At 38.8% G+C, this 20,709-nt stretch overlaps 1 protein-coding gene across 1 annotated transcript in view; it reads left to right on the top strand.

Moving 5' to 3' along the window:
- The window catches only part of LOC143019399 (uncharacterized), a 74,814-nt gene that overhangs the window by 5,299 nt on the left and 48,806 nt on the right, over window positions 1–20,709 (top strand). The window contains exons 4-6 of the mRNA XM_076175038.1: window positions 7,899–8,565; window positions 8,686–8,789; window positions 13,723–13,830. Coding sequence (XP_076031153.1) covers window positions 7,899–8,565; window positions 8,686–8,789; window positions 13,723–13,830 — 879 coding nt within the window. The remainder of the gene's footprint in view (window positions 1–7,898; window positions 8,566–8,685; window positions 8,790–13,722; window positions 13,831–20,709) is intronic.

The following is a 20,709-nucleotide window of genomic DNA, read 5'->3' as shown; positions in this document are numbered from 1 at the left end:
TTTAACTACAAAAAGAGGGAGAGATATTGAATAACAATGAGGTTTTATCTCAGTTCAGCGAAACCACACATCACATACACGTTGCCCCACCTCAAATGGGTATTCAGTTCACAGAAAGATAGTCGTGCTAAAAAAAGAAAGAAAGAAAGAAAGAAAAAAAAAAAACAGGTGCCATGCATATCAAAAGTGAAAGACACTTCGTACATTAAGTGATCTATAAGGCCTATAAGTTTGATTTCAATCGTAGGAAAAATAATGGAAACTATCATCAGAGATGCTATCGAACATCATTTAGAAAGTAACCGTTTGATAAATGATAGCCAGCATGGTTTCAGACGGAAACGTTCTTGCGTGACTAACTTACTCGAATTCTACAACACAGTTATATCGAATTATGACAAAAGAAATAAAATAGATTTAATATATCTAGACTTTGCAAAAGCTTTTGATACCGTCCCACACGAAAGACTACTTACTAAATTAACTTTACACGGTATAAGTGGTAGCCTATTAAGTTGGACTAGTAATTGGTTGAATGATCGAAAACAAAGAGTTGTTTTAAATGGAAAAACTTCTAGATGGGAAAATGTTACAAGTGGAGTTCCTCAAGGTTCCGTTCTTGGGCCACTTCTATTCATAGTATATATAAATGATATAGACCATGGACTAAAATCTACTGTTTCCAAATTTGCTGATGATACAAAACTGTGCAGAGAGGCAAATGATCACTTAAACCAATTAGATATTCAAGAAGATTTAGATAAATTACAGCAATAGTCTGAAAAGTGGCTAATGAAATTTAACACGAGTAAATGCAAGGTAATGCACATAGGTAAAAACAACAATAAGTACGATTACAAGTTATTTGGAAATTCGTTAACAAAAGTGGATAGTGAAAAAGATCTCGGCGTAATTATCAGTAACGATCTCAAATCATCCAAGCAGTGTATTTCAGCCTCTGAGAAAGCAAATAAGATTCTAGGACTGATTGCGCGATCTTTTGATTTCAAAAGTCCACCACTCATTAACAAGCTATATAAATCGTTAGTTCGTCCACATTTGGAATATGCTGTTTCTGTATGGCCACCGAATCTTATTAAAGACATTGACAGACTGGAAAAAGTACAACGGCGAGCCACAAAACTGATTCCAAATATCAAAAATAAATCATACGAAAATCGACTAAAACATATGAATCTGTTTTCCCTAAAAAAGCATAGACTCAGAGGTGACTTGATACAGGTCTTTAAGATTCTAAAGGGAATTGACAACATCAAAAGTGACAAAATTTTCACATTGAATGAGAATCAGACAAGAAACAATGGTCTCAAACTATCCGGAAATAGATTAAATTTGGAAGTAGGTAGAAACAACTTTGCCAACCGTGTAGTTAATGAATGGAATAAACTTCCTGTACAGGTAGTGCAATGTAGTTCAGTTCGAAGCTTTAAGGCTAATTTAGATAAACATCTAAGCAAGATGCTGTAATGATTATGATTTATTTTATATTATTTGTTTTTGCTGTGTTATCATTTGTCGTTTGATTTTCATTTATTATTAAGCATGTGTCAGTTTATTACTATTTACTGTTTACCTGTTTGTTTGTTATTCAACTATACCTATGCATTTATTTATGTATTTTGTTTGTTGCATAGATTATCATAATTTTTTTTATTATTATTATATTATTATGTTTTTTTTCGCATCCGACCTAGATATGGACCAAAAGGTCTCCTGTCGGCATGCTCCGCCTTTGTAATCCTTTGTAATATAGGACGGGGAGAATGAGCTCATGCCAGGATGGGTTAGCCGCAACAGAGGTATTTTTGCCATTTGTACTCGGATTTTTGGGGTTGTTATTCTTGAACGCGGGTCTGCGTCGTTCGAGGTGGAATCGAAGCCAAAACAGACTTACCAATCGACATACTATAGAAAAAAGGGATAAGGTATAACACATGAAGGAGAAAAAGTGTATATAAGAACGATCAAACGTCCTTGAAGTAAAGAAATCAAGGAATGCATGGAAAGAGGGGAGGACGTTAGCAAATTGCATAGAGACAGGCAAGAGGTATGGTATGTAAATAGCTCCTCTTCCTTGCAACTCTTCGTGCAGATAACACTAAAAACAGTCCGGCTGGTTCCCACATTCATTACTAAGCTACACACAACATACTACTCGTCTCATTTTTTTCAGACCAGCATAGGATCCTCTACATCAGCCTCGGGTACTTCAATGAAGAAGGTGACTGAAATCATCCCAGATATGGTTCAGTCTCTAATTGATGACTCCGGGAAGTGGCTTGATGTTTCCTCTAACCCATTTCCCACAATCGAAAGAATAACACTCGTCACTTTTAACATTTACCCTTCTGGAATCTCTGTTCTATTCCATCTGATTTCACCTCCTCGATGCGAGGTTGTCTCCAAGACTAGAAGTACCTTCATTCAATCTTCCTTTCCATGAAACACCATCTCTTCTCTAAATCTCTTTTTATCTTTCTCACTGAAACCTACAGGTAGATGTCTGGGTATACAAACAGCAATTTGTATTCTGCCTCCTGCTTTCTCTATTTGAATTTCCAATCCAAAGCTGGCTGTTGCGCATATGTGCTGTCTCCCGTGTTCCCGAACTGAACTATTTTTTAGGTCATCTTACTCATAGTTAATTTTCATTCTGCCATTAATCACCTATAAGCTCTATACATCTTTCCCAGTTCAATAGGATATCCAGAATCCTTCAAATACCCCAGTTCCTTAATGTAACAATGTAACACATTTTATCTGTGTGACGCATATTCTAGTCTTGGTGTATATGTGTGTGATCACGCAGGCGTGATGTCGGAGTGGAGGCCGATCGATTTCTGCTTTGCCGCCAAACGAATTCGTAGTAAAGTTATACTACATTAGATTGGCTGCTTCAAAACGCCATCCATTAGGTGGTACCATCCTAGCCCTCTCTAAGAGGGCTAAATCGTAAAGTTAAACCAAATTACATGGATGCCTCCATTATAGAAGGGAAAGGGCCTTTTAATGTATGTATGTGTAAAACCTGGCTCTCTTTCCAGGCCCCAGGCTCCCTAGGCGCTCCAAGCGGGCAGCGATCTTTGGTCTCTAATTTGTCTCGGTTTGCGCACTTTTCCATCAGTTCCTTCAACTGACGTTTTGTTGAGTGAGAGATCTTGTGAGCAACACGGTCCTTCAAACAACATTGAAGTGACAATTTGCACGGTATTTGGTTCAATTATTCAGTAGCAAAACCATAAAACACACATAAAGCGCTGAACATATATCCTTGAAATAAACAGAGCAATGGATCAAGGCGCTATCAGACACTTTGTTCACTTCACTGTGATCAGCAATTGCGTTTGGCTTGTTTGTTTACACAGTAACAACAACGAAAACTGCTTACTTATAGACCTTGAAAAAAAAAATGTCGAACTCACGTGAGACACTGGCTGTTTATTCATTTGTGGTATGAAATTTCAATGGTAGATATTCGCGAGGACCGCCTGCGCTAAAATCAAATTCACTTGAGTGAGGCACTGAAGCTGGGAATTCATCCACCAATTGGCTTTCAGGGTTGAGAGAAAAAAGAAGTCAGTAGTGGTGCAGGGAGGGGATTGATACACATATGTGTGAGATGACAACACTTGTGTATTTTCTTTCAAGGGATGACCATCATTGTCGATATCAATATTTTATTTTTATCGTTTTCATTATCAAACAAAAATGGAAGATGAAATAAAAACCAAAATGTATTGTGGATATTTCTGCATCACCTATTTTTTGGAAGCTAACTCTTTTGCAGTCATTTCAAAAGGTTGTACATATACAGGAAGTTGGAAGAGTAAGACACGGGTCTAAGACCGTGTTTATTCCTGACTGGTTTTGCTTAGAGTTTCTTCAGAGGATTGATACTCCTGGATAACGCTGACGGTATACATAGCAGATCCGATACCACAATCCCACCAACTAGGCGGGGGACGCGAGTGGGTGGACAGAGACCTGTAAATGAATCAATATTTCATTCATTAATCTACCGAAAATAAAATCAAATAAAACGCGTTTCCCAAATCATGTATTAAAAATTAGTAAAAGTGTAAAAATTTTGAGAAAAACTAACGTGAGTGTAGAATATGTGGAACCTGACGGACAAAAGATCATCGGACATTTCTCCACCGATCTCAGTCGGCGCCGTCTTTGTGTTGCTCATAATAGCTGCGTATTTCGCTATGTATTTTGACCACTTTTATGTCCCCTACTTTGTGGTTCATGTTGTCTTTGGTAACTATGTAAAGGCCTCAATTACCTTTCTGTCTCCACGCCAGGCCTTTTCTCAACACTTTTGCCTCTTGCCAGTTGGATAGATGATCTTTGTCTGCGTGCCCCATCACGTGTTCCCTTATTCTCTTTTGGAGACCTCTATGGCTTTCGCCAAAGTACGCCTTCTTACATTTGCTACAGGGGATCTTGTAGACTACACTTAGGTCGTTACTTACTTTCGTAGTTGGTGTTACCAAGTGTCTTATTTTCTTACCTGTGTCATTAATAATTTCCAGACCAAGCGGCCGTAATGCGATTCCCAGTGAATGAGTGAGACTAGATCTCGGAGCAATTAAGTATTGTGTGTCCCGTTTGACCAGGTCCTTACGTCATCTGATATTTTGTGTTTTCTTGAAAAAGGTGGACAAGAAGGCCTCTGGATAGCCCAATTTCCTAAAAACGGTTTTAATGAGTGAGATTTCTTCTTCAAGGAACTTCTGACTGCAAATTCTCAGTGCTCTGAGGAAGAAACCTATTACCACTCCTGTTTTTGTTCTCTCACCATGTGCGTTGTAGTGGTGTATTGGATCATCTTTATTTGTGGGCTTTCTGTAGACTCTGAAAAGAGCTTCTTTACCGTTTCTGATTATTTCAGAGTATAGAAAATGTAGGCGGCCGTGAGACTCGACCTCCATAGTGAATTGAATATTCCTAACTACCTTATTCAATTTTGACAGTATATCACCTTCCTCAAAACTGAATAAGGTAGTTAGGAATATTCAGACGATCCAATACACAACCACAGCACACATGATGAAAGAACAAAAACAGGAGTGGTAATAGGTTTCATCCTTAGAGCACTGAGAATTTGCAGTCAAAAGTTCCACGACAAAGAAATCTCACTCATTAAAACCGTTTTTAGGAAATTGGGCTATCCAGAGGCCTTTTTGTCCACCTTTTTCAAGAAAACACAAAACATCAGATGACGTAAGGACACGGTCAAACGGGACACACAATACTTAATCGTTCCGTGATCTAGTCTCATTCACTCACTTTGAACAGCATTACGGCCGCTTGGTCTGAAAACTATTAAGGGGACCCTCACCCAATTTTTTTTTCTGAAGGATCTTGCTGATTTTTTCTGTGTGATATCTAGGTCTGAGGAAACCTTCACAGCTTGAGTTTTATTCAGATCTGACCAGTAGTTTTTTATTTTTTAATCAAAGAAAAAAAATACCATATTTTTGGGCTTCTTTCAAATCCTATCTCCTCTTACAATTTTTATTCGATGTCTTCCATTTTACAACACAAGAATTTTCTACATATATATAAAAAAACAAAATAGAAAGTTTTTTTTAATATCTTTGTTTAACGCCGAGGAATTTTTTTTTTTTATAAAAAATTATAAAAAAAACGCAAACTTTTGACTTTGACACGTTATTAAAAAAATTCTATTTAACATATGCAAAAAACTCTCTATTTCATTTTTTGTCATTTATCTAGCTATTAATAGAGACCTCATATGCAAAAATCGGTTGAAAATTGAGGGAGGAGATAGACTTTGTGTATCAAAAACTTACATTTTTCAGAAACGAGTGTTAAAGTTGTTTTTTTTTCCCTTAGTTTGACTAAATTTTACATTGGGCCTCCTAAGACCCATTGAAAACAGGTTCCATTGTATTTTCATGATGATTTTGCATCTTTCAAGTAACTCGGGCACTTTGTACCCTCCTACAGTGTAGGATATTATTCCCTCAAAGTGAGGGTCTCATAAGGCGCCACCTCACTCTTTGTCGCAAAGTTTGAGTTCTTGGTCTAGAATGACCCAGCAAGGTAGTCTGATTGCTGGGATTCAGCTCTCTTTCTTTTCTTGGGTTTCCTTTCTGGTGTTGGAACAGGCTCTTGCTGCATCAGGGACATCACTGTGAGGTTTGAGACTCTAAACCCAAGGTGTTGCAACAAGGAGGCATCCTTGTAGCCACTTGTTAGCAAACAGTTGTTTGCGTAGAGACAACGTGTCTGATATAGGTGTAGAGGACAGAGGATCAGGTGCTGAGGATGTGGATGTAGATGGCAGGGAGAGAGCTGCTGGAGGGAGTACTAGTGGTGGTGGCGGAGGTGGTGATAACAAAGTTGATGCTGGGGTTCTTTCTTTCTCCCCTTGACTTGCTAATGTAGACGTTCTTATCTTCTGCAAGTGTGCCTTTTGTTTGGATAGCTTAGGCATGGCTAATATCTTCAAATATCTCTTTACTGAAAAATATATGCGAATTTCACACGGCAAATTAGTGAACGCGGCAAGCTAGCGTGTACATGTCCTTTACTTTGTAAGGCTCAGGCCACTGCCAGTCGTGCAGGCTGAACTTCCTCACACCACATACTCACGTGCATGCCGGATGTAAGAGAAAACTTTATGAGTGCATCAAACGCAAAAAAATAGAGTAAAATATGGTCAAAACCTATGTAAACAATGGTCGTGCGCATCATGTGGCTGCCGGGGGGAGGGAGGGTAGGTCCTTTAAACCCTTTAAAAATGGCGGTACGATAAAAACACTTTACCAGCATCTAGAGCAAGATCCCTACTATGTATTTATGCAATATTTTTTTTTTCGAATTTTTCTTAAATCTGGGGGTGGGGGGTCCCCTTAATGATACAGGTAAGAAAATAAGACACTTGGTAACACCAACTACGAAAGTAGGTAACGACCTAAGTGTAGTCTACAAGATCCACTGTAGCAAGTGTATGAAGGCGTACTTTGGCGAAAGCCATAGAGGTCTTCAAAAGAGAATAAGGGAACACAAGGTGGATTTGAGAAACCATCGCCTCTCAAATGCGCTGGTGGGCCACGCAGACAAAGAAGATCATCTATCCAACTGGCAAGAGGTAAAAGTGTTGAGAAAAGGCCTAGCGTGGAGACAGAAAGGTAATTGAGGCCTTATATATAGCCACCAAAGACAACATGAACCACAAAGTAGGGGACATAAAAGTGGTCAAAATACACAGCGAAATACTCAGCTATTGGGAGCAACACAAAGACGGCGCCGACTGAGATCGGTGGAGAAATGCCCGATGATCTTTTGTCCGTCAGGTTCCACATATTCTACACTCACGTTAGTTTTTCTCATAATTTTTACACTTTTACTCATTTTAGTACATAATTTGGGAAACGCATTTGATTTGATTTGATTTTAATTTATTTTCGGTAGATTAATGAATGAATTATTTATTCATTTACAGGTCTCTGTCCACCCACTCGCGTCCCCCGCCTAGTTGGTGGGATTGTGGTGTCGGATCTGCTACGTATATCGTCAGCTTTATCCAGGAGTATCAATCCTCTGAAGAAGCTCTAAGCGAAACCGATCAGGAATAAACTCGGCCCTAGATCCGTGTCTTACTCATCTACCTTCCTCAAACCTGTCAGTGTATATATATATATATATATATATATATATATATATATATGTATATATATATACATATATATATATATATATATCTATATATATATATATATATATATATATACGAGTGTGTTATATGCGGATTATTTGAGTCGTGCGGAAGCTTATGGATTTATCGTATGAACCAGTAGACTGTATCATAGATTTATTGGCGACAATTTTTTCTTTTCCAGTTGAAAAATAATACATGGACATGGATGGATATCAGGAAGGATATTGTGTTGGCACGACTCATCAAATTTCCAGGCGAGTATTACCACCCGATGGGAAGGAAGGTGTGGGAAATCGAGGAGTCCATGTGCGGGCAGAAGGATGGGAGAAGAGTCCTCCTATTGACCTCCTGCCCAGACAACTTCTTTACTTGCTCTGACGGTACTTGCATTCCTATCCTTGAGCGTTGCGACCTCAAGTACGACTGCAAAGACCTCAGCGACGAGAATGATTGTTTCGTGGTTCAGTTCCCAGAAGACTACGCTACAGACTTACCACCTCGCCCGACAGATGCGAGTACCGAGCGCGAGTCGGGAAGTTCAGGCCCTCTAGAAGTTCACATGGATTTAGTCCTCGAACGTATTGATATCGAAACTACATCGATGTTGATGGACTCAACCTTCAACCTTACCTTCACTTGGTACGACAATCGTCTTATATTTCGTAACCTGAAGGAGGCATCTTACCTTAACCAACTCTCCGAGAACGAAGAACAAAAGATATGGTCACCTGCTGTAACTTTCAAGAATTCTATAGGTAGAAAGAGATCCATTAAAGACGTCGAAACCTACATGACGGTACTGAATAACGTTATGTCAAAGGAAATAAATCCAAAACTTGCTGAGGAAGGTAAAATACACTTTTTAAATGACCATGCCATTTTTATTTTAAATGAATAATAACGTCGTTGAGGAGCTAATTAGTAACTACTAATTTTTTTCAATATTCTAATACGTCTCTCGTCTACAGCCCAGCTCTTCGAAGGTGCTTACAACCCAGTCATCATGTCTCGCGTCTACAGTGCCGTCATTACATGTGACTTCGATCTTGTCCTGTATCCTTTCGACGTGCAGGTACTCCAGACTCATAGTTATGGATAATTATATAATAGTGGGCCAGCCAAAATGGAATTGTACATCTTTGACGGCATTGTTTGTTAATAGCAAGCATCCATGCTAGATCAATCATTCTTAGGACAAGGAAACAGGTGTGGGTGGGATGCCACCCTCGATTTTGAATTTGAAGGTCACGAATGTCAAGTAAGGTCAAAATAATTATTTTTTCCCTTTTTTATTTGCACAGATTTGGGATAATTTTAATAGATATATCAGGAACAGCACGATTTTTATCATTTATATATGCCTACCATGTGTTATTAGTAAGCAAACCTTCATGATCACACAAAAATGTATGACATAATACAAAAAAACAAAAACAAAACAAAAAACGAATTTTCCCTAAATTACTTGCATAATTTTAAATGATAGTGATCACTGTTCATCCTGGGGACCCCAAAGTTGCAGTTGGTATTGTAATGGGCATAATGTAATATTGAAAGTAGTATAGTCTCAAATGCATAAATGTAATATGAGTCTATTGTTCAGCTGGATTGCAGCAGTGGATTGCATCACAGCCACACGCAGGAGTGCACTTCAAGTTCTTTCGAAAGCAGGTGCATAGGGCTGTCTGGCACTTTGATGTGCACCCACAGACACAAGTTCTAGACAGGCATCTAGAATAGCGGGCAGTCTTGACCACACAGCTTGCAGGGTTCCTGACTCCTTTCTCCAAGCAGAGGTTTCGATGGGAGATGGGACATCTATATGTTCCTTGGCTGCCTGCAACCAGACCTTAGCCTGGTAATTTTGCTCGTGAAACATGGAGTTCCAAGGCATCTCTGGTTGGGGGCAACATCTCCAGACCCTTCTTGGCCTTAGCGAAGAGATGGGGCCTTGCATGGTCGACGGTTGGCTGTGCAGGTGTACCAAATAGATAACAGACAAACTGTTTAATTGGTGTGAGTTCTCCGTCGCGACCAATTCCATTGACGAGGAGTGGCTGGTTCTAGAAGATTTTCCAGCACTTCTTCTTCCCATGTCCACTGAAGGATGAGGTTGTGCCACAGCTTGTTAGTGCATGGAAGCTGAGCATGTTATCTACCACAGGTTTGGCCAGTCTCTCAGATACAGCATGTATTGGGTAACATTTCCGCTTCTTTGCCGTTCCAGAGATCATCCATACTTCAGCAGCTTTGGCTGACATGAAATAAACCAGAAGAAGCATGACATCTGTGTCTCTAGAGACGACCAGCACTCGTTCGTAACCTTCATTGACTGGTGTCTGCCTCTTCATGGTTGGCTCGAAGGCTGACATCATCTCTCCTCATTGATCTTGCATCCGTAGCATCTGAGAATCCACCTCCTGTTACAAGCTCAAACCTTTCTGGTAGATCTTTACCCTTCTCCATGATGACCTCAGAAATGAACTGGGAAAGACTGGCCTTGTTCTCATCTAAGGCAACGAACTGGCTCCAAACCTGTGGAAGTGGTATATGTGGCCCATCAATGAGCTTGCATATTGGTTTCTTTTTGCCCACACGCTTTGACCGGGTCACTGCTTTGATTGAGTCACCCCCAATGTAGCGGTCAAATACCACATCAACTCTTCTTGTGTGTTCCCCAAAGTGACGTGTCACAGTTTCCATGAACACTTCAGCATAGTCGCCAAAGGTCTGGCACCCAAGAGGTTTTCCAAGTGCTTGAATGAGTGCATGGCCATCAATCAGCACACATGTCTTCAGGTCAGCTTCTGGAACTTCTGATGGTGTGCTAAGTCCAGCCATCAAGATGTCTATTAGCTCTGCTTTTGGAGTTGAGTTCATCATACCTCCAGGCTTGGCCAGCGACAGTGGGATTGGCGACAGTTCATGCTTCAGGATGTTCACCATTTCCACAGTTCGACCTGCTGTGACGGCATTGAGGAGTCGCTGCAGTAGTTTTCTGTCTGCCTTGATAGTTTTCTGGACATTCTGTTTGATGGAAACTGTTGCTTTGTACAGATCAGCAAAGGTTTTTGAGCGGTGTTTCTTCAATGCGTCATGAAACCCAACAGTTTTCTCAACCAGTCGTTGCTTCACATTAGTGATGACTTGCTCTTTCCCTCGCTCTAGAGCTGTCAAAAGGTCGCTCACTACGTCATTTGGTGCTGTGTTCTTGTTTGCCAGTGAGACCAGGGGAATGTCGACACTCTCTGTGTCTGTATCAGTGTTTTCCTCAGCCCCGCCAGCAGCCGACGTTGTTGTGGCGAGTCACATCAAATCGTCTGAGCTGTGTGACGAGCTTCTTCACGTCATCAAGATATCGCTTCTTTCGCGCTGAGAGGCTGTCCGAGCGGACGAATGTCATCTCTTCCTCGTCATCTTCAAGGCATCTTGTGTCTTGCAAGATCCGAGAACGTTCTGACCAGGTGATACAGAACTTGTCTCTGGCTTGGTCGTTCCTTGTGATGCCAATGATGCCATTCTGCATCTTGCAGGTTTTATTCATCCACTCAGTCGCCTGGTCAGCTGGGACTTGGTTGAATCGTCTGTTGGTCCTCTTGACCACGAAGTTCCCTTCAATGAACTCGGCATGAACTTGTGGCGCTTTCGTCTCGAGGTTTTTCATATCAGCCAGATAGACGGGACCCCATCTAGCATAGTTCGTGTGATCATAAATGGTTAGCCAAGGAAGCATTGCAGCTAACGATTCCAGATGTAGAGCCCAGTTCCCATCCCTCTCAGCTCTGATCATGGCTATCAAGAGCTCCACCATTTCCATGTAGGATGTCCACAGCCTGAAATTGGGATTTGGAGAGTGTGTGTTGTCAAAGTCTTCCATGAGATCATGAGCATGTTGGTTGCTGAAGACATCAGACAGCTGATCCACTGCATCACACAGTTCGCCCTTGTGACTTTCGTCCCTCTCTTGGAAGAGCTTGGTCACATCTTGGCCAAGTGATTTGACATCCACCTCCATTTCATGATCACTGGCAGCCAGCCACGACACGAGTATTGGCCACTTGATGTACCACAGAGCCTCATAGATCAGCAGGTGTCCTCTGACAGCACCCCTGCTTCTGTTCACAAGTCACCAAGTCCAGCGCTTTCCATGTGTTGACCCATGGCTTTCAAGAAGTTGAAGCAGACGTGCAGTGCTCCCATGAGAAAGATCACGTTCTCAAGCTTGGGATTAGCCCTCACCAGTTCCTTATCCTTGCTGTACAGTGGCAGGTCAACTGTGATAATGGTATGTGTCTGGCCTATGCAGTATGAAATGTCCAGAAAGCGGTTGATCACAGTGGTCAGTGTGTCATTGTTATCTGCTGGTGCTTGGAGAATGGGAAGCATCCCAGCTGTGGTTACAGGTGGGTCAATGATGCTGACGAGCAGACGAGTGGTATGGAACCATACCACCGGTTGACATGGCAACATGGTGTACGGCTTCACACCACGTTGTTGCGGACTAATCAGAATGCAGCATTCTTGCTAGAACCGTGATAAATACATATACATATGTAATGTATGCTTGCCAATACATTATATGTCTATGATTAATTAATTATTTTTAAACCTATTTTTTTATCCCATTTGACCTTTGTGATCTAAAAAATTACCTTCAAAACTAAAATCATGGATGGCATCCACTCCCACCTTTTTTGTCATCCTGTAAGTGACTTATCTAGCATGGATGCCTGATATTAACATGCAATACCGTAAAAAAAAAAAAAAAAAAAAAAAAAATCTAGAGGACTTTTTCAGGTTTGGCTGGCCTTTTATAAGATCAGTACGTTAAACCCTCTCCCCGTGGTAAAATATGGTATCATAAAGTTATATTGTGCGAAGATTATGAACAAACTATTTACGCCATTCAGATCAGAAACACATCAATATACATTATGCAATCAGATACACAATATTTATTCTGCTCTTTTGTTCCAGCTCTAGTTTTTAAATTACTTTCGATTGTAATTGTTTACCTTCTCGTAATTTCAGAAGATTCTGAGTGGACTGTAATTGTGTTTTTGTAAATAGACATTTTCTTGGTGTTTTTGGGAGCGATTTAAGACAAAAATATATTATCTCCTTTGTGGTTGTACACAGTCATTCCTCCTGGAAGAGCACTGTATTATCTTGAATAATTAAGTGAACGATAAAGGATGCCGAATTCATCGTATCTCATAACTGAAAGTAATCTATAAATAATCTGTATGTATTAGCCAACCTCGAATTTTTCTTCTAAATCTATCCAGAAAAATCCCAGTTATTGAATATGGTATCTAACCTTCAGTATGAGTAAGCTAAACTATTCTTATTGAATTTTGTAGTCAGTAGTTTTACAAGGAAACTCATAAGTAGTTCATGTAAACACAACTGAAAAAAATGATTTATTCGAAAAAGCACAGTAACTGCTAGGGTGTGTTCGTTGAGCCATGCGTACACAACGTGAAGAATCACTTTTTGAATCCTCTGAAATATATGTTCTGATAGTCCTTTTTAAAAAGTAAAAGGGGTCAATAGACCTCATCGTGCCCATCATGGTATCATGCAAACTGTTGATAAGATTTAACTGAATGATCTAATGTTTCCAATGCACATACTTGAAGCTAACTTTATTTACTACAACTAAGCACTCCCTTGTGTAGTCTCCTTAATTACTTTCATTTAAAAGTTATGATCAGATTAATCTAAATGTGGGAGCTAACGAAGACTGTGCAACTTTGACTAAACATGTTCCATCTCAGCTAAATGCTCCCTGACCTACGATTTTCACCTTTTTGGGAGTAATCGTGTGTGATGACGTCAGTTCTTCCACGTCTGTTATTACCAAATCAATTAATGTAATTTTAGCAGGCGACTAAGCTTACAAAATTCATCAGAAAAATATAATATAAAACAATAGCATACCGTGATGAACGTGGAAAGAAGGGAGCACTGCCTTTGTTACTAAATTTCATTTTCTTTGGCAGAGGTGCAGCATGAACATGGAAATGCTCTCCACCACGAAGTCTTACTTGGTCTTCGGCAACCAATCGAAGGTGTCCTATACGGGAAGTACATTCCTCATCGAATATGAGGTTTGGGAGTGCATTTCTATTGTTTTAATAATAATCAACTTTTTTATTGTTGTTCGTTTTATCTTATAATATCCTCGTCTTCATCAGCCTTCGATACTGGTCCTATAGTCAGTGTTCACACGAGCTGAGCATGTGATGCGTAAGAAAACTTTCTCACGTCTACCAGTGCTTGTCTGAACACACAGGATTAAGGAGGTAGCTCTCTCGTTATCTAGTGACGAATATTTAATCCCATCCCCACCGAGAGGGTGCGAAATGGAGATGAATAGGGTAGTGTGACGATACTCAATGCGGAACGTGTTTTTACCTCAAACGACCGGCTTTGGAAAAATAGATAATCTTAGAAGTAAATTAATAAATAAACAATAAATGAATATAGATAAATAAATAAATAAAAACAAATAATAAATAAATAGATAAATAAGGAAATGAATAGATAAATAGGTAAATGAATGTACAAATAAACAAATATATGAATAAGTGAATAAAAAAAATACATAAGTAAATGAACAAAATAAGAGAGAATAAATAAAACAAAGTATTCGAGGAGCTAAGCCAGGAAGCGCTTAACTTAGTTACGACCGAAGTAGATATCTATGTTGAAGGCAAGTAGCAATAATCACCGGTAAACATTAGATTTGAACCTGGGTCCGCGTGGTATGTATTGAAACCAATGCGTCATAGAGGTGTGCCATTATGGAACGCACATTGTTTTCTATCTTGCTTCCCACTATTTGGACCTGTGTTTGAATCTAATGGGCACTTGTCCTAGCTCTCTGAACACAGCAGGCAAAGGGTTTCGGTCGTTGCAGCTCGTCTCCGTATAGCATAAGCTCCTATCTTTTTTCTATTGGAGTTATATGATATAAATGTGAATCATGCGTGTAAAATAACTAATCAACATACTAACTAACATTATTCCATTTGAAGAGAGACGTTCTTTTAATCTTGCACCAAATATTTTCATGTTATGTGGCAAACCAGAGGAATAAAAAGAAGGAAAAACATAATGTAGTTCGAATCACTTATAAATATAATGAAAAAAAAGGTGTAGATGTATTGAATATAACTGTAGTGCCACAGTCGGCAACTATGATAGATTTATCAATGAATGGCTGGGCGAGAGGTATAGTACACTTTCATAAAAGCGTGTCCAATGCCATGCACCACGGACGGGGATGATAACACTGGGTTACAAAAAAAAAAAAAAAAAAAAAAAAAAAAATAATAATAATAATAATAATAATAATATATATATATATATATATAATAATACTATATATATATATATATATATATATATATATATATATATATATATGTATACATATATATAGGTATGTGTGTGTGTGTGTGTGTGTACAATGAAATAAATAATAAATGTAAGTTGTCTTTTTTTTTTAGTTGAATTGGGACAATTTTGCACCACTGAATCCAAAAAGGACATCCATTTTTCTTAATTTACGCTAATTTGATTTTGAATAATCCGATCTCCTGACTAAATTGATTAATTTTTTGTGACATTATCAGTTGATTTTCGTTAATATTTCTCATCCCAAAAAGGCTTTAATAGAAAAAAAAAACTTACATAAAATATTTATTAAATGTTACAAAATTTAATTTCTGTAAATTGATAAAGGTAAGTACATGTAAATTGAACGTTACATCGTCACTGTGCAAAATTCAGGTGCATAAGCTTCCGTTTCTTCGAACCCCTCGAATGCTCAGCAGCAGGGATGTCTCTCCTCAGAATCCAACAGTAATCAGCCATCATGACTGCATCCCAGTGTCCCTGATACCTGGTCTCCATCTCTTTTATGTCCTGATGGAATATCTCCCCCTGCTCAGGAAACCGATCCATATGTGAGAATATGTAATGCATTTTGATGCCAATGTTGCATCCAAGGTTTCTGAAAGCAGTCAGCATATTGGTGATAAGTTTTGCATAGTTCCTGGCCTTGTTGTTGCCAAGAAAGTTCTTCACGACCAGAACAAAAGCCTTCCATGCTTCCAGTTCCACTTCATTCATTGAGTTTTCAAACTCAGGATCTCTGATAAGCTGACGGATTTGAGGACCATTAAATATGCCAGCTTTCAACTTCTCTATGGTTAATCCTGGAAAAGCATGGCACAAGTAAGTGAAACAGCCACCATCCTTGTCTAGAGCTTTGTTGAACTGTTAAATCAAGCCGAGCTTAATGTGCAGCGGTGGGAAGAGTATCTTGTCTCTGTCTACCAGAGGATTGTTGATGACGTTCCTTGCTCTGCACAGGCCAGTCCTTCTTTGTGTAATACTGAGCAGTGTCCCTACTATCCCACATGCACAGAAAGCATGGGTACTTAGTGTTAGCGCCTGTTGCATTAATCTCTAAATAAGTTCTTTTTCTTCTGTAATAGTAAAATTCTTCATTCACAACTTTCTTCACTTTCTTTTATCACAAGTCAATTATCTGAAGGCCCCATGCCTTGTCCTTCAATCAAAGCTTGAGGGGGCGAATTAAATGAGATTGATTTTTCTTATCATCTTTCTTCTAAAATTACACTTGGTTTTGTGATCTACACCAAGGGACTCCCACTCGGTATCCCTATACAATACGTCAAGCCACCTTCATTCTGACGTCACTATTTCATTCATCCAATATCCTTTTACTTCTCAAACAAGTGCCACTCCTTAAGGACGTGACTTTACCTCCATGCGCCAATAAAAAAAATTTCCTCCTCCACCTTTTTCTCCAATTAGAGAGGCTGTTATACTGTTTCAACCTATATTATTTACGTAAGCATTATGTCGCAACGGAAATGGCTTATGCGTTTACAATTTTGCCACATCAGCATTGTTTACAAAATACAAGGCGCGAGCGAGCGCGAGTATGACTATGCCATTTCTGTCGGCCATTGTTTTTAAACCTTTGGTCATAAAATTTACATTCGTCTCCGCCTACCCCTCTATCTACCCAAATGTCTACCTCTATCTACCGGCCTCTTACATTAGTGCAGCCGGGCTGTTGTTCCAACGAAAAAAAAAAAATTAGTCATAAGTTTGCACATGCAAAATCTTCAAAATTCATTTATTGCAAGAAATATTAAAGATGAAGGTGGAAAAAGAAGTCACGGGTCTAGTTCCGAGTTACTGAGTTTATTCCTGACCGGTTTCGCTCTATGCTTCTTCAGAGGAATGTGACTCTGGAGTGAAGCTGGCGGTATACATAGTCTGAGTAAGACCGCGTTCCCTCCTTGGAGGTGGGTTACGTTTGGTTGTACAATGGTTTTTAATACAATGAACAATAGTGATAATAATACAATAAATTGTTGTGATGTTATTACAAAACAGCTCCGGTGTGTGTGGAATGTTGATCGAGGGTGTAACATTGTAAGTGAAGTGAGTGGTGTAGAAATGTGTGAATCCTAAAAAGTGTCATATGATAACTTATAGTATTAAATAATATAATAATATAAAGATAAATATCCAGATAAAATGAATGAAATAAAATGAAAATACAAATACAAATATAAATAAAAATAAATATAAATAAAAATATAAATAAATATAAATAAATAAATAAGTAAAAATGTGCTTATTTAAAGTGACATGACATCTCATCGCATATCATTGTGTGACAGAATGTTATCAAAAATATACATACATATATAACAATGAATAGATAAATTTGTTTGGTGTATGTGGACGGGTCGGATAAGAGATTCTCCATCTTGATCACAACAGCTGATAAAGGCGGAGGTATAGTGATCCTTGATAAATTGGATTACGTACGCAAAATGGAGGATCTCTTATCCGACCCGTCCACATACACCAAACAAAACATCGGCAAAGCAAAAGAGGAAGCGGAACAGTTCAACAAAACCACAAGAAAGATTTTGAAGAGAACCGAAAAGGGTAAGAAAATGTTACATCTCTTAGAAGAAGACCCCAAGATACCGACCTTGAAAGGACTCCCCAAGATCCACAAACAGGAGATACCGCTTAGACCCATTACTTCAGGTATTGGAAGCGCCCTGCACAGGTTAGCTAAAATCCTAGCCAAACCCCTATCGTCCGCCCTTGGTAACATCAGTAGTACGCATCTCCAAAATTCCACAGACTTAATCGAGAAACTCAACAACATAGACTTTTCACAGAAAAGATTAATCAGTTACGATGTAACATCGTTATTTACCCATGTCTCCATAAAAGGCGCCATCAACGCTATCAAGGAAGCACTACAAACCATCGACGAAAATAGCTTACCGATCTGCAAAAGAGACTACATGCAGCTCACAGAAAAATGTATGAGATTTGGCTCTTTCAGATTTGACAACCAAGAATACCACCAGTTGGAAGGCCTTCCCATGGGATCTCCTTTGAGTGCAGTGGCAGCAAACCTCTACCTAGAGGTATTGGAGAGGGATCACTTTTTAAAAATTCTCCCAAAGGGTTCACATTGGCTAAGGTATGTAGATGATTGCCTATTCATTTCCCCTGCAGAGACAGATGCTGAGGAGATTTTGTCAAAGTTAAATGAAGTAACTAATAATATACAATTCACTATGGAGATTGAGTCCCGTGGTCGCCTGCCTTTTCTAGACACGGAGATTATTAGAGAGGACAACAAAGCACATTTTAGAGTTTATAGGAAACCTACCAACAAAGATGACCTTTTACATTTTTACAGTGCACATGACGAACGAACCAAAACAGGAGTGGTGATCGGTTTTTTCCTCAGAGCTCTGAGGATCTGCAGCAAGGAGTTCCTCGAGGAAGAAATCCGCCGCGTCACAAACACCTTCATATCACTGGGATACCCAGAGGGCTTACTGTCCACTTCTCTAAGTAAAGCTCAAAACATCAGGCAACGGAGAGAACCAGTAAACAGACAGGACAAACAATACCTAGTCGTACCGGACTCAGAATTTTCACGCACAATGGGGGATGCTGTACGCCCACTAGGACTAGAAATAGTGAATGACACGGGAAGGAGAATCAGACAACTAGTAACACCAACATCAAAAACAACAAACGACCTCAGCGTCATATATAGGATACCATGTGGCAACTGTGACAAGTCATATTATGGTGAGAGTCACAGGGGCCTACATACCAGAATAAAAGAGCACAAGGCGGACCTAAGGTACCACCGCCTCTCAAACGCGATGGTGGGCCACGTGGATCAGGAAGGACATCTTCCCGACTGGCAACAGGCAGAGGTAATAAAGAAAGGTCTATCAAAAAGACAAAGGAAGGTGATTGAAGCCCTATATATAACAACCAATGCCAACATCAACCAAAAAGTAGGGGATATTAAATGGGAAAAATTCACAGCTCAATACGCAGCCATAAGAACCTGCCCCAGAACAGCGCCCACATAGAACGACAAAATCCATCCGGTGCCCAAACGTCCGCGCTCCCTGGGTTGAGGGCTTGAGGCCGGTCAGTTCGTATTTTCATTATTTTTATTTATTTTTATTATTATTATTATCATTATTATTATTATTTTTATTTATTATTTATTATATTTTTTCATTTCATATATTTTTACTATATATTTCTTTGGCATTTATTTATCTATTCATTGTTATATATGTATGTATATTTTTTGATAACATTCTGTCACACAATGATATGCGATGAGATGTCATGTCACTTTAAATAAGCACATTTTTACTTATTTATTTATTTATATTTATTTATATTTTTATTTATATTTATTTTTTATTTATATTTGTATTTGTATTTGTATTTTCATTTTATTTCATTCATTTTATCTGGATATTTATCTTTATATTATTATATTATTTAATACTATAAGTTATCATATGACACTTTTTAGGATTCACACATTTCTACACCACTCACTTCACTTACAATGTTACACCCTCGATCAACATTCCACACACACCGGAGCTGTTTTGTAATAACATCACAACAATTTATTGTATTATTATCACTATTGTTCATTGTATTAAAAACCATTGTACAACCAAACGTAACCCACCTCCAAGGAGGGAATGCGGTCTTACTCAGACTATGTATACCGCCAGCTTCACTCCAGAGTCACATTCCTCTGAAGAAGCATAGAGCGAAACCGGTCAGGAATAAACTCAGTAACTCGGAACTAGACCCGTGACTTCTTTTTCCACCTTCATCAACTTGTCACAATGTACCAACAAATATTAAAGAATTTTGCATCATATTACGTGAAAATTCCCGTACATGTAAACAAAAACGTCAAAAAGCAAATATCTAGCTTAATTCAGAAAGTTGACCTGATTAAGCAAGACCAATGAGATTTATGGATCCAACACATCAAAATTATCCTAAATCAGCTAAAAAGAATAAACAATAAATTTGGTGTTGACCAGTGTTATTATTTAAATATACAATGTTGATTGGGAAATCCTATGAATCGGATTATTTGTTTATTAGTAATCACAAGATGGTTATTGTGCTGCGCTGCCTTCCCAATCACAAAACTAAATATCTATCTCAGAACACGTGGCGCTCGTGAACAACACACGTTTTTATACCCCCCTCCCCTTTTTTAGGCCGTTTATGTGTTACGTTATATCTGCGAAATCCAGGTTAAAGGGAATTAAAGAACATTTCAGATTTACCACAAGTTGTTTACTGATCTATGAGACTATATTATTTTAATTCTTATCCACACTTATAGTATATTATCTCCTTAATATGTACTCAATGCAGGATAGACACGATACAAATAATACGTAATTACACTCTAGCAAAGGCAGGCGTAGGGAGGTTAGGCATATAATGCTTCCGCACCGTACAAGAATATTTGTCCTTCTTCCCTTGAGTTTCCTATCCAATTAAATACTGATTTGAACTGTTCAAATAAATCAAAATCCTTATCCTGGATTATC

The sequence above is a fragment of the Oratosquilla oratoria genome, chromosome 3, assembly GCF_046742065.1.
Source record: "Oratosquilla oratoria isolate Oo_2021 chromosome 3, ASM4674206v1, whole genome shotgun sequence".
In the NCBI taxonomy this organism is placed as follows: Eukaryota; Metazoa; Arthropoda; class Malacostraca; order Stomatopoda; family Squillidae; genus Oratosquilla; species Oratosquilla oratoria.
This window is presented reverse-complemented; position numbering and strand designations above follow the sequence as displayed.